A 15,685-nucleotide genomic window follows, 5' to 3' on the forward strand; every position below is an offset into this window, starting at 1 on the left:
GAACTTTCGTGAGAAATAACGCGAACGTCTGCATCATGCGGGATTTGTGGGCAGGAGCGGGACTGCACAATGCGGGAGCGGGCGGGAGCGGGACTGAAAATTCTGTCCCGTGCAGACCTCTAAAATGCAATTCAGATTAAAATGCTAAAACTTATATATAAACTGTTAAATTATACATTAGTGAGATATAATATGCACTGCACTCCCCCCAAACAAACAACCCCCCCCTAAAAAAAAACCCCAAACAACAACAACAAAAAAACATTACCATCAGCTATCACTGGTAGTAAAACTTCAAAGATTTCAGCAAAATTAGCATTTGTTGGCAGGAATAGTTCAGCTATCATGAATCAGTTAGGGATGTGTCCTTACATTGCTACCCAAATCTATGCTTTTGATCTGGGCAATAGTAAGTGTGTTGAGTGCCAACGACAAGTGGCCACATACAAGGTTTTTAATGTCATTTGGAATCTGAGCCAAAAATATCTCAAATGGAACTGATGTTTTTCTACCACTTATAATTTCAGACTAAAAGTTGTCCAGCTGTAATCAGTCTCATCATTGTATGTTCTGGCAGTCGCATCTGGATAACCATTATCATTATTCCAGGGTGGTATGCAGCCCAGATTACGTGCCAAGTGTGGACCAGCATTGGCTCATCATCATCAGAAGATTCAGAGCAGAAAATTCACCAATTTTCACACCTACTGTAGACAGTCTCACATCCTTTATGAATGGAGTGTGGATGATTATGTACAGGAAGGGAAGTGCTGTAGGATCTTAAGTGGGATTGTGTTTTTTTCTTCTTATTTTTAAATTAAAACTCATTCCTACTCCTGCAGACATTCTTGACCAATACTATCTGCTCCCACAGAAAGTGTTTCAGATCCTGCCTGCTGCTGCGAACACTATTAACCAATACCACCTGCTCCCTCAGAAAATATGACAAATACCATTTGCTCCTGGAGAAAGTTTGACTAATACTCTTGGTTCCTGCGGAAAGTTTGACCAATTTATCTCCTTGACTAAAACTACCCCCTTCCACAGACTTCACAAATACCATTTACTCCTGCAGAAAGTTTGACTAATACCTCCTGCTCATGCATAATTTTTGACCAGTGCTGTTGCTGCTCCCGCAGAAAGCTGATCAACACCTTCTACTCTCACAGAAAGTTTGACCAATAACACCTGCTTCTGCAGAAAGTTAGACCAACACCATTTGCTCCCATAGAAGGACTAACCAATACCAGTCACTTGCACAGAAGGATTGCTTAATACCACTCACTCTCACAGAAAGTTTGACCAATACCACTTGCTCCCCCAGAAAGTCTGACCAATGCCACCTACTCCTGCAAAAGTTCTGACCAATATCACCTGCTCCCATAGAAAGTTTGACCAATAACACCCATTCTCACACAACGTGACCATTACCATTTACTCTTACAGAAAGTTTGATCAATGCCACATGCTTCTCAAAAATGTTTGACCAATACCACCTGCTCCCATAGAATCACTGACCAATAAAACCTGCTCCCATAGAATCACTGACCAATACCACCTGCTCCCATAGAAACACTGACTAATACCACCCACTCCCATAGAATCACTGACCAATACCACCTGCTCCCATAGAATCACTGACCAATATCACCTGCTCCCATAGAATCACTGACCAATATCACCTGCTTCCAAAGAAGGATTGGCCAATACCACCTGCTCCCATAGAAACACTGACCAATACCACCTGCTCCCATAGAAACACTGACCAATACTACCTGTTCCCACAGAAAAATTGACCGATACTGCCAACTCCCATCGAAATTTTGACCAATAACACCCATTCTCACAGAATGCTTGACCATTACCATTTACTCCTGCAGAAAGTTTGATCAATGCCACATGCTCCTAAAAATGTTTGACCAATACCTCCTGCTCCTGTAGAAAGTTTAACTTGCAGAAAGTTGACCAATACCTTCCACGCCAACAGAAAGTTTGACCAATACCACTTGCTCCTGCAGAAAGCTTGTCCAATGCCACCTGCACCCACAGAAAGCTTGACCAGTCCCACCTGCTCCTATAGTTATGACTGTTTGCACCTTTCCATGATATTTACTGACTAACTGAATTGGTTCTAGTTCTCAAAATATGAACAAATTAGTAGTTTAAACTACTGTGACATGAACCAGAATAAAGCAGTTACTGGAAAGGAATGAATGCAGGCAGTAAATACTGTATATGGTACAGGGCTGCGAGAGTACAATTTTATGCGCTCTCAGGTGGCCTTTTTATGTTCTGTGTACTTTATAGCTGACTGTATTTACTCCTGTATGTACACTCCTGTAACCTTTCTGTTGCTCCTTGTGGGATCCCAGTGCCAATACACTACTGCACACAATCTACACTATGGCTTGTTTTGTCATCACAGACCAGCGATGGACAAATGACAGCCTGCCAACAACATGTAACTGGTCCCCAGGTCAAAAAATGAATTGGTCAATATGCACCACAGGCGGCATGTTGGTCATAACGTGTTGGTACCTCACATCTCACATTACTGTCTGTGGAGTTTCACAAGGCTATTTAGGGTTCCTCCAGGTTCTCCGGTTCCCAGTCACCTGCCAGAAACATGCTGAAGGGTGGACTAGCTGTCCTAAATTGTCCTACGTGTGAATGAATGTGTGCATGGAGTTCTGCAACAGACTGGCATCCCATCAAAGGTGTATTCCTACCTCATGTCTAATGTTCCTGAGACAGGCTGGAGATTCACCACCACCCTGACTATGATAAAACACTTAGTGAAAATCCATGGTTAGTATTGTTTTTATTTAGCACTAAATGACACATTAATACAAGATCCACCCTTATCTATGTTTCCCCAGACATGGAGCGTTTCCACTTTATCATGCGTGGACTAAAGCTGGAGAAACTGTGTATGGACTGAAGAACATACTTTTACACTGGAACTGAATGTGTGTTTTGTGTAAACTAAAGGCATTGTGATGTTCACATCTTTATCATCGAGTTTAACTAAACTCTCTCTCTCTGTGTTACCTTTCGTATTCCTTCAGCCAGAGTGTGCACACAATTTTCTTGTCCTTGATGTTTGTTGATGGTCCGCCACAGCTCAGAGAATGTGCTCTCCTGCTCCAGCGGGTTCGTCCCTTTCATCTTGAAATACTCAAACACAGCCGAGTCTCTGACTGTGCCATAATTAATGCCTGACTGCTGCACCAGATCCTGCAGAGACCTAAACACACACACATAAGGAAAAGAAGTCATGTGTGGCTGGATTTCTCATTGCTTCATTAGACAGACAGCCGCGAGTCTCTGGAGGATTGTAGATGAAGTGAACGCCATGACATACATGTCAGAAAAACAATTAACAGTGTAAGTGTTTTCTTGAAGTCACTGAAGTCTGATGTGCATCAATGGTGTTAATTTAACTCTGCATTAATGAGAAAGGCTCAGATAATTGGATTTGTTAATCGAGTGTGTGAGAGATGTATCTGAACTCAACACTGATCAGAATAACAATAACCAACCAGTCAAGACCACTGAATCAACATCATGAAGAATCATCAATTTGGAGTTGTTATATACTCTCAATATGTAACCTCAGCACAGGCGACCAATCAGCACTCTTTACGCATCCCATGACTTTTCAGTCACTTCACTGCATGTCCCTTGCTGTGCCCCACAGCCTCCCCCCTCAGGTTTTAATCCATCCTACCAACTTTTCCCACTACCTTACCCACTACTCCCACCTGATCTCCTCCTTGATATCCTTCATGACCTCCTCTGTGATCTCGTCCTGTTCTCCTCCCTGATCCTTTCACCATCTCTGCCTGTTGTTGTTCTACTCCACAAGCTCCACCTGATCTCCCTGATGTCCTCCATTATCTCCACCTGATGTCTTCCGCAATCTTCTATTGATCTCCTCTGTGATCACCTGATCCCCTCAACATGCACCACCTGTTCCCCCTGCTGATTTTCTCCACAAGCTCCACCTGATATCTTCCACACTCTCCATCTAATCCCCTCCCTGATCTCCTCCAGGAGTCCAACCTGTTCTCTTCCATGATCTTCTTCTTAATCTCTCCCATGATCTCCAGCTAATCCCCTTCTTGATTTCCTCCATTAGAAGCTTGAGCCAGATTTTTCTCCTTTTGAATCATTCTGATCTGATCTACAAATCAAATATGCATTCCCACCTGCTCTCACTATTCTACCTTTGATACAAGTCATGACACATTTTAAGCTGTTACAGACTCAGCACTTTCCTGATTGTCTCACTGGCAGACATTTTGTTGCAGTTGGTAAACACAAATCTGCTGCTGCAGTATCTCAGTGTGTTCTCTGGAGATCAGTTGCCCCTCTCCTTGTGTCACATTATACAGCATCACAATATTAGTTTTCACTATTCTGTTGATGATCCACCACATCCGCACCATCTCCAGCTCCTATAACCTAGATATTAAACGATGGACAAACAACAAACTCTTCCACATTAAGACATTTAGGAGTACTAAACTAGTGGCACGGTGATGTAGTGGTTAGCACTGTTGCCTCACAGTAAGAAGGTCCTGGGTTTGAGCCCAGTAGCTGATGAGGGCCCTTCTGTGTGGAGTTTCATGTTCTCCCTGTGTCTGCATGGGTTTCCTCCGGGTGCTCCGGTTTCCTCCACAGTCCAAAGCAGGGCTTTGAACCGGTTCAAGGAACGAAAACCGGGAACTTTTTCTATTTCACATGGAACAGAAACGAAACCAGAAACTTTATTATTTTTTATGTTCCGGAACAGAAACGCTTATTAAAAATAATGGTAACCGGTTAATACCGGTTTTTATTTCGTTCCTCAAAGTTTCCGTAGCCTACAAATAAAAAAGTCATTCTTCTCCTGCGCAAGTTTCTATGACCCGCTGGGGTTCACTTCCTGTGTGACGTTCGCTGACTGAATGGAGAGAGCGGGAGGGTGGACTACTATCACGTCTCCACATCTTAAATAAGAGGTAAATATTGCAGTCTGTCGTTATTCAAAAACGTCAATTTCAAACACGATATCAATATATTTGTCCACGTTAATGAGAGGCTCGCGAACATTAAATGACGTTAACCTCTGTTAGCCTATCAATGCATACAGGGCTTTCCACTAAGGCTCATACTAGCCAGCCATGACAAATAAGTAGCCAGCCAGGGGGGGTGTTAAACACAAAATAAACTCTGCCGATTGCGCGCGCGCGGGCGGCACGGTGGTGTAGTGGTTAGCACTGTCGCCTCACAGCAAGAAGGTCCGGGTTTGAGCCCCGTGGCCGGCGAGGGCCTTTTTGTGTGGAGTTTGCATGTTCTCCCCGTGTCCGCGTGGGTTTCCTCTGGGTGCTCCGGTTTCCCCCACAGTCCAAAGACATGCAGGTTAGGTTAACTGGTGACTGTAGGTGTGACTGTAGGTGTGAATGTGAGTGTGAATGGTTGTCTGTGTCTATGTGTCAGCCCTGTGATGACCTGGCGACTTGTCCAGGGTGAACCCCGCCTTTCGCCCGTAGTCAGCTGGGATAGGATCCAGCTTGCCTGCGACCCTGTAGAAGGATAAAGCGGCTAGAGATAATGAGATGAATGATGAGATGAGTGCGCGCGCGCGCACACTACTGCCTCCGCCGAGTGCGCGCATGCGCACACCGCACACCGCATGTCGGGGCCGCGGATCAGCGAAGTTGGCGGGGAATTTGTGGTTATTATCGGTACAAACAGCGCGAATCACAACTTAAATGAGTGCGGTTCAGTTTGACATTGTCAGTCCATTAGATAAACATTTAATTTTATTAAAATCGAAAATTAATATTTAGAACCTGTGGGCTACAAAAATAATAGTCATTAAAGTAGCCGGCTGGACTTAACTGTGTGCCGGCTCTTGTGGAAAGCCCTGTATAGGGCCTGACTAGCCTTTGGTAACACACTAAACGAATTATCTTTCATTTTTGGCACTTTTTCTGTTTGTGTAGATGGGAAGACATACTGAGAATCCAAATCGCCAACATTTGAAATAATAATTGTTTTGAATTATTTCTTGTCTTATTTAATGAAGGTTGTAATAGAATTAGCCTACATTTGGCTTAAGCTGGATGAGACAGAGACATAATTTTATAGCCATTTGTTAAACAGCTGACAGGGAACGTAATTAACCGTTCCGGGAACGAAATTTTTTTGTTCTAACCGGTTCGGGAACGTCTATTTAATGGTGGAACCCAAAACCGGAAACGTTAAAATTCCGTTTCTGTTCGGAACGAACCAATAGGAAAAAAATTCTGGTTCAAAGCCCTGGTCCAAAGACATGCAGGTTAAGCTAATTGGTGGCTCTAAATTGACCATAGGTGTGAATGGTTGTTTGTCTCTATGCCCATGTTTATATTAGACCGTATCAGCGGATCATCAGATTAACGTTTTTAAAACGATTAGTGTGCACACAGCAACACCAATACATGATTTGCGTGCACACAGCAACACCAATACACGGATACGCTCGGCTCCGCAGGCATCCTGCGCTCCAAATCACTCCACCCTGAACAGCGAGTGCCCTCTGGAGGGTGCGCACTCCGGCCCTGCGCAGCTCACACAGCGCGCGAGTGAAGTGCACAAGCAGTGATTTGGGACTGAGCCGCTGTGTGTGTGATCCCAGCGCAGATCACTTACCACTTGCAAGTGGAAGGATGGCAAGCCTAAAGACAATCATAACTACACAATGGGCAGTATTTGCATCAGTATTTGCAGTATTTTCATACTTTTATACTCTTTAACGAAAGGTGATACAAGGCGGAAGTCCGTGCCGTTTTTCAGCAGTCGCGTCACATGACCAACGCCAGCGAATCAGGAAGGTGGATGTCACAGTGACGTTGTCCAATGACGACGCCAGCTAGAGCTCAGCTCAGCGTATCCGCGTATCTCAATGTTTACACAGCACCGGATCAGACACGATCTAGATTGAATACGTGGACCCTGGCGGATTCCCGTTTCCCGGCATTTCCAGGCGGTTTAATGTAAACGGACAGTGCATCCGCGAAGAAAACGAGACAGATACGGTCTAATGTAAACTTGGCCTATGCATCAGCCCTGCAATGGCCTGGTGACTTGTTCAGGGTCCTCTCGCCCATAGTCAGCTGGGATAGGCTCCAGCTTGCCTGCGACCCTGCACAGAATAAGTGGCTACAGATGATGGATGGATGGAGTACTAAACTACCCTTTTCCACCTTTCTCCTACATTATGTCCTTCCTAATGTTTTCCTTCATCTTCTTACATTGAATGTTCTGAATACTGATTCTCTCAATATCCTTTCTGATATTCCCTATACAGTAATCTCTACTGGATCATTCCTTGATCTTCTCCATTATCTTCTTCCAACCTCTTCCAAGATTGACTTCCTAATCTTCTCCATTACCTTCTCCTGACCTCCTGTTTGGTCTCTCCCTTCATCTCTACTTGATCACCTCCTGATCTGCTCACTTATCTCCTTCATGATCATCTCCACTATCCTTATATTCTCTGTTATCTTATCCCAATATTCTCTCTCTTCTCTTCTTAATCTCTAGTAGATTACCACTTGACCTTCTTGCTGATCTCCTTCCTGATCATCTTCTCTGTGATCTCCCTAATTCTCCTCTGTTTTGAGCAGTGGCGTTGTCTGTAAACAATCAAAAACTGGTGGAAATTTGGTGTCGGTCCACTTTGTACTATTACAGTTCACCTTTCAATGTCTAGTAATAACCACAGTTGGGAAAGGCTTAGGGGAAATAACTTGCAGGAATACTGTTAATGAACGATTGCTCAGAGGAACCAAGATCTTTGATTGACTGAATTATTAAACCTTTATTTTACCAGGGATAGAAATCACGTTGAGATTAAAATCTCTTTTACAAGTGAGCCCTGGCCAAGAAGGCAGCACACAAAACAGGATCAAGAACAGAATAACAATCATCACACACACTCACAAAACAAAACAATAAAAAAAATTAAGAACAGACAAACAAAATAAGTAAGAACAGTGTGTATGTGTCATACCTGACCGTGTTATCCAGTCTGTGTGTTGTGAGGTACACTGTGAGATTAGCTGTGTATGATGAACATACGATGAGCGTAAAGAGCCACCAGCTTCCCAATGCGATTCTCATCGATACTGAACTGACCATTGACTCCACACCTGATGCACACACACACACACACACACACACACACACACACACACACACACACACACACACACAATTCCTATACTTCTCATGTCAAATGGTGCATCAAAACATTACAACAAATTTAGCTAGCCATGGTAATGTGTGTGTGTGTGTGTGTGTGTGTGTGTTACCTTGTTGAGTGAAGACTCCATAAACGATCCACACTGTGTTCAATAAGCTGGTGTTGGCAGGGTTGGGTGTGGTAGCACTCTGACGTGAACAGACCGATTGAATGCGGCGCAGGATAAAGATCATCACTCCCACCACAGGCACGGCAGCACAAAGACACACCCACACTGAGAGGTCAAAGGGTGCAAGGAGTGAAAAGATGGACAGCTTCTCCACAGATTTACTCATTAGGATCCCTACAGAGTAATCCAAGTAGCGCTTCGTGAAGTCGACCACACCCTCGCGCTCTGGGGTAATAGTGATTGCTGCAATCGCCATGTCTGCCCACTGCATGACACACAACATTACACAATTACACAAATCAGTCTATCTGTTTCATTCATTACAATTCAAAAGGGTGGATGTATAAATTCTAGTGCTGTCAAAAATGTCGCGTTATTAACGCGTTAACTTGACTCAATTTTAACGGCGATAATTTTTTTATCGCGAGATTAATGCTCTGTGACATGATGTAGGTTTTTCATAAGCTTTTGAAACTGCCAGGAACTTGGAACAGAGACTTTGCTTAGAAAAACGATAGCAGCTAGACTGTAATGCCACGCCCCGCGCAGCCAGAGTCCTCTGCCCTCCCCCGAAGAGCCACGGTGCTCGGCTTAGGTTTCGTTTTCCCATCAGCGGCTCCAGCCCCACTTTGCAGTGGCTGTGACAAGACGTGTTATGCTCTGCAATAAATAAAAAAAAACATTGGTACAACCAGTGTTCGAACTATGCCGATATTTTCAGGGGGTCCCTTTTTTTCCCTTGGGGGGGGGTGCTTGCGTTTGTCTCAGAGCGCGGCTCTCCATCGCGCGCTCACTTCGGATATGCAAATGCTTCCTGTTACACACGATTGCTATGTCAATAAACATCATTTTGCCAATATTTTAGAGACCCCCCAACATTTCCCAAATCATGTTTTCAAGGGATCTCATGTCTGTTTTAGGGGATCTCGGATCCCCCGAGTACCCCCGTAGTTCGAACGGTGAGCAAGCCCATTCACTTTTTTATGCTGATAAGAGAATTACATGGTTTTTCATGTGACAAAAATGTGCGATTAAATTGCGATTAATCGCGAGTTAACTATGACAGTCGCAACATTAATCGCGATTAAATATTTTAATCGCTTGACAGCACTAATAAATTCAAAACTCTCCACTCTAGAACTGGGTCACCTTTGTTCATGTTAGCAAGCAATAATTCAACGGGTGTATTTCTATTCATGTACAACATGGCACCATGCCACCGAACAAGCCACACCCACAAGCACTATCAGTAATGGCCTACAAAAGGCAAACTGCAAGTGATGCAAGTGACTTGTTACTTGCTCCTGCGATCATAAGTTCAGAATGAGCATTGCTCTACTCTAATGTGTTCTGCTGTAGGACACTAAATAGTGCACATGATTCTTCAGTGCAGGGTGATAGAACACAAGACTGGAAACTGAGACACTGAAATTAAAGATATACAACTTTAAAATGACATGAGTATTATTCTGCTTGAAGTAAAGTTAAGATTGCCTTGTTGGTGAGTTCCCCGATCAGGCCATCCCAGGAGCCATTGGGTTGTGGAGAGCCATATTTTCCATTTGCAACTTGATAAATCTCATATTTGAAACCGAGTGTTTTGGCCAGAGCATCTAACATGTCAATGGAGAAACCTTTATATCGCTTTGGTTGTCCAAGCGTGCTCTCTGCTGCCATCACAAAGGGCTCCTCCTGAAATACACCACAAATTCACAAACTGTCACTCCATTCACACGGTTAGCCAGTCTGGCAGCTCAGTTAACCCTTAGCTATACGTTAGCGCTAAGAGTAGTACAGTTTGGTGACCAGAATTAAATGTCAGATACTTTTTGGCTGCTAAAGCCTAACAGGAAGCATATGAGCTAAGATCTTCTATTATAAAATTCTACTCCTAGTTTTTTTTTTTTACTTTTGTCATGCTAAAAAAAAAAACAGTTTCATTAAGATGGAAATGAAGCTGATGAAAGCAACATATTAAACAAAACAATCTTTATTTATTAAGAAAAAACGCAAAGAGATAATGTTTCCAGTGCTGATCTAAAACACGTGCCTTCTCACTGCAACGTGTACAACAGCAAACGTTAACACGCATTTACTGCTATTGTGATTTTTGACATTTATAATTTCACACCTGAACTCTGAAATAGTATTCCACATTAGGACAAGAGAAGGGATGAAAATTTTTGTACAGAATAATCCAACAAAATCATCTAAAGATAGAAGAAAAGAGAGACGGGAGGAAAGTGGCCATAAGCTGAACCCACAAACTCCTTAGCAAAGTACCGTATGAAAACATCTTACATACAGTACATACAGAGAATTAATTATCTACTGAAGAAGACATGAATACGGGTGATCTCATGAACCCAAAGAGAAAAACAGTTGGTGCCAGATGTAAAATATGCCGCCATAATATTCACCTAATGTCATAATTTGGTGACCCAAAGGATAAACTCCCTGGGGGCCCAGAAAACAGGTTGATAAATTCATCAGGGGAGCAAAATCAAAACAACATCACAAATAGTAGGAGTCTGAACTGATATCAGGTATGTCCTTGATCAAAAATAGACATGATTATTACATTACAGGCATTTAGCAGATGCTCTTATCCAGAGCAACATACAACAAGTCCTTGATACACCCCACCCAGGGAGCAGTTGGGGATTAGGAGCCTTGCTCAAAGGCACTTCATCCATTCCTATTGGTCCAGGGAATCAAACCAGTGACCTTTTGGTCCCAAAGCTACTTCTCTAACCTCTAGGCCATGGCTTTCCCCATGGTTTACTTATAATGATAATAATATGCCCTTAATAATAATCAGGCATGACTACTCGTATTGGACACCTGTTGTTTACTAATTATTGCATAATTCTGAAATTCTTGTCTTGTCTGTTGCCATCCTCATAGCTGAAGCCTTTCTGGAAATTTCACAACAAGCTTCCATGTATTGTCTTGGTGGACTATAGCACACCAGAAGGCCCCAAACCCTCACTTGGTGGTGGGGTACACATTCACACCTATGGGCAAGTTAGAGTAGCCAACTGAACTAATCTGCAGGTGGGGAAGCCATGGCCTAATGGTTGGAGAAGCAGCTTTGGGACCAAAAGGTCGCTCATTCGATTCCCTGGACCAGCAAGAATGGCTGAAGTACCCTTGAGCAAGGCACCTAACCCCCAACTGCTCCCCAGGGTATGTTGTACATCTCTCTGGATAAGACTGTCTGCTAAATGCCTGTAATGGACTTTGGGAGGAAACCAGAGCACCCACACAGAAAGGCCCCCATCAGCTGTGAAGCAACAATGCTAACCACTGCACCACCATGCTGCCCAACTCTGACATACTTCTGCATAATTTCAAATGTCAGACATGAAGTGTTTTTAATACTGAATCTTTGCAATAAACTTGACCAACACATGAACAGAATCTCATTCTCCACAAGACCCTCAGATATTTATTAAATCCAATTTAAAAACTGTATTTGTCTGAACTGGTGTATTAATTTTAAAAATATTCCCAATGGCACAAAGGATCATGCATTCTCAGAGTCAAAGGATGAATCCTTTTGATATCATCTTAAATTCTAATGCTTTTACAAATTCCTGACAGTCATGCTCAGAGGACACAAACACATGGTGTATACCAGCATGGAGAAAGTTTTTCCCCCGACCTTTGCCGTCAAGGGAATCTGCCAATAGTACTTGGTTAAATCCAGAGATGTGAAAAAAAATTAGCCAAGTCCAGGAGTTTGTCAATTGCATTCAAATCACCTTGTATTAGATACTATGCAGAAACGATGCAGAAACAGACTGATCTATCCTATTTGGGCACAAGCACATCCCTAGGATCTGTCTAATATCTTCTGAACTCCTTTCCTTTTCTTTTCAGGCAAGCGGTAAATGGCTGCACACAACCAGAACACGAGGCTCAATTAGATGTCGCTCAGTTTGATGTTATTAGAGGTACTGCCTCTATCCATTGTTTGAGGAGATTAAGGTGGTAATTTTTCTGTGTCTGTGTCCAATATCTCATAGCTGACTTCTCCAACCATGACCTAGAGTTGGAGAACTTGAACCTTCTGAGTTGGGAGCACATATTATCAAGCAATTATAAAGCCACTGGCACCTCTCCAAAGCCTGAAGCAAATTCCCTTGCAATAAATGATCCAGTGTGTGAAGTTTTGCTAGCAGGTCAAGGATCATATGAAATTAATTTTCACTAGGGGAAGGATCATCCTTCCTGGGGTCTTTAATCACATCCGACACTGACCTGGGCTTCTGCCTGAATAATAAATCAAATGGGAAAATCCAGTGAAAGCACCACCAGGATGGCAAAAAAAAGTGTTTCCAAAAATTTATTTCATTTTCACCTGTCATAATTTTTTTATACCCCCAGATGCCTGACCATGTGATTATAATGAGGCGCTTTATGTTTTTTATTATTTTTTTGTGGACAAATAATCAAGTTTGTATCACTGAGTGACTGGACACACTCTGCCGTGCCTGCTGGAGGTTGATCAGTGAATTGTTCCACCATCACCCTTTCAATGACCTTCTCTCGCTTCTCAGGTTCGAGTCTCAGAGAACCCTCCAGAATCTCTGCATGGTTGTGAAGGACTTGTACCTTTCCTACAATGTCTGTTCCCCAAACCATCACTAATGTCCTTCTGGGGTCAAGCAGACTTGTTCCAGCACTGCTCTCCTCACTGCTGCATAGTCTAGCTAGCTTTCATTCAGACAGAGTGCAGGACACCAGCTGGGCTTTCTTTGTCAGCAGCACCTAAACACATTCAGACCACCTCATTCTTAGGCCAGACACATGGTTAGGGCTGTTACACCTCTGGGTTGTCCTGGGTTATCATCCAGGTCAGGGTGATGGAGATCATTGGTAGGGTCACAAGGAAGGAGAAAGGGGTTAGGAGGCATAACCCATGTTGTGGACTTTTGCAATCTTTGTGGAACTTTATTATTGTTATTTTTGCAGATTGATAAGACTGTCATTGGGGCAGCACAGTGGTGTAGTGGTGAGCACTTTCGCCTTGCAAGAAGAAGGTTCTGGGTTTGAGCCAAGTGGTCGACGGTGGGGCATGTTCTCCCCATGTCTGCATGGGTTTCCTCCATGTGCTCCAGTTTCCCTCAAAGCCATGTGGTTAGGTTAACTGGCTACTCTAAATTGTCCATAGGTGTGAATGGTTAAGAGGAGAAAACCTTTATAAAAATCCAGTAGAAGGCAATGGGAAACTGTAATCCTTCCCTAGAAACTCTGATTGACATCAGAGCCAAACCTGCCATCAGGCAGAACACTAAAGAAGAAAAGACTGTCATTGCTTCTCCTGCAAGTTGTTCAGTAAATGGAGGACATGTGCTTTAGGACAGTGCTCCACGTCATTCTCCAAGCAAGTTCACAACACATCCGTAACCACTTACAGTGGTGCTTGAAAGTTTGTGAACCCTTTAGAATTTTCTATATTGCTGCATAAATATGACCTAAAACATCATCAAATTTTCACACAAGTCTTAAAAGTAGATAAAGAGAACCCAGTTAAACAAATGAGAAAAAAATATTATACTTGGTCATTTATTTATTGAGGGAAATGATCCAATATTACATATCAGTGATTGGAAAAAGTATGTGAACCTTTGCTTTCAGTACCTGGTGTGACCCCCTTGTGTAGCAATAACTGCAAATAAACATTTCTGGTAACTGTTGATCAGTCCTACACACCGGCTTGGAGGAATTTTAGCCCATTCCTCCATACACAACAGCTTCAACTCTGGGATGTTGGTGGGTTTCCTCACATGAACTGCTTGCTTCAGGTCCTTCCACAACATTTCCATTGGATTAAGGTCAGGACTTTGACTTGGCCATTCCAAAACATTAACTTTATTCTTCTTTAACCATTCTTTGGTAGAACGACTTGTGTGCTTAGGGTCGTTGTCTTGCTGCATGACCCACCTTCTCTTGAGATTCAGTTCATGGACAGATGTCCTGACATTTTCCTTTAGAATACGCTGGTATAATTCAGAATTCATTGTTCCATCAATGATGGCAAGCCGTCCTGGCCCAGATGCAGCAAAACAGGCCCAAATCATGATGCTACCACCACCATGTTTCACAGATGGGATAAGGTTCTTATGCTGGAATGCAGTGTTTTCCTTTCTACAAACATAATGCTTCTCATTTAAACCAAAAAGTTCTATTTTGGTCTCATCCGTTCACAAAACATTTTTCCAATAGCCTTCTGGCTTGCCCACATGATCTTTAGCAAACTGCAGACGAGCAGCAATGTTCTTTTTGGAGATCAGTGCCTTTCTCCTTGCAACCCTGCCATGCACACCATTGTTGTTCAGTGTTCTCCTGATAGTGGACTCATGAACATTAACATTAGCCAATGTGAAAGAGGCCTTCAGTTGCTTAGAAGTTACCCTGGGGTCCTTTGTGACCTCGTCAACTATTACACACCTTGCTCTTGGAGTGATCTTTGTTGGTCAACCACTCCTGGGGAGGGTAACAATGGTCTTGGATTTCCTCCATTTGTACACAATCTGTCTGACTGTGGATTGGTGGAGTCCAAACTCTTTAGAGATGGTTTTGTAACCTTTTCCAGTCTGATGAGCATCAACAACGCTTTTTCTGAGGTCCTCAGAAATCTCCTTTGTTCGTGCCATGATTCACTTCCACAAACATGTGTTGTGAAGATCAGACTTTGATAGATCCCTGTTCTTTAAATAAAACAGGGTGCCCACTCACACCTGATTGTCATCCCATTGATTGAAAACACCTGACTCTAATTTCACCTTCAAATTAACTGCTAATCCTACAGGTTCATATATTTTTGCCACTCACAGACATGTAATATTGGATCATTTTCCTCAATAAATAAATGATCAAGTGTAATATTTTTGTCTCATTTGTTTAACTGGGTTCTCTTTATCTACTTTTAGGACTTGTGTGAAAATCTGATGATGTTTTAGGTCATATTTATGCAGAAATATAGAAAATTCTAAAGGGTTCACAAACTTTCAGGCACCACTGTATCCTGTGCAGGGTCACAGGACAGCTGGAGCCTATCCCAGCTGACTATGGGTGAGAGGCATAGTACACGCTGGACAAGTCACCAGATCAATGCAGGGCTGACACATAGAGACAAACAGCCATTCACCCTCACGGTCAATTTAGAGTCACCAGTTAACCTAACCTGCATGTCTTTGGACTGTGGGGGAAACTGGAGCACCCGGAGGAAACCCATGCAGACATGGGGAGAACATGAAACGCCACACAGA

The 15,685-nt window shown here is 43.0% G+C and overlaps 1 protein-coding gene across 1 annotated transcript in view; it reads right to left on the reverse strand.

Annotated features, from left to right (window-relative positions):
* grid1a (glutamate receptor, ionotropic, delta 1a) overlaps positions 1-15,685 on the reverse strand; it is a 473,301-nt gene that overhangs the window by 46,175 nt on the left and 411,441 nt on the right. Inside the window, exons 10-13 of the mRNA XM_060934832.1 lie at positions 9,900-10,097; positions 8,346-8,670; positions 8,045-8,183; positions 3,052-3,247 (exon numbers count right to left, since the gene is read on the reverse strand). Of these exons, the coding sequence (XP_060790815.1) occupies positions 3,052-3,247; positions 8,045-8,183; positions 8,346-8,670; positions 9,900-10,097 (858 nt within the window). The remainder of the gene's footprint in view (positions 1-3,051; positions 3,248-8,044; positions 8,184-8,345; positions 8,671-9,899; positions 10,098-15,685) is intronic.

Source organism: Neoarius graeffei, chromosome 11, assembly GCF_027579695.1.
Source record: "Neoarius graeffei isolate fNeoGra1 chromosome 11, fNeoGra1.pri, whole genome shotgun sequence".
In the NCBI taxonomy this organism is placed as follows: domain Eukaryota; kingdom Metazoa; phylum Chordata; class Actinopteri; order Siluriformes; family Ariidae; genus Neoarius; species Neoarius graeffei.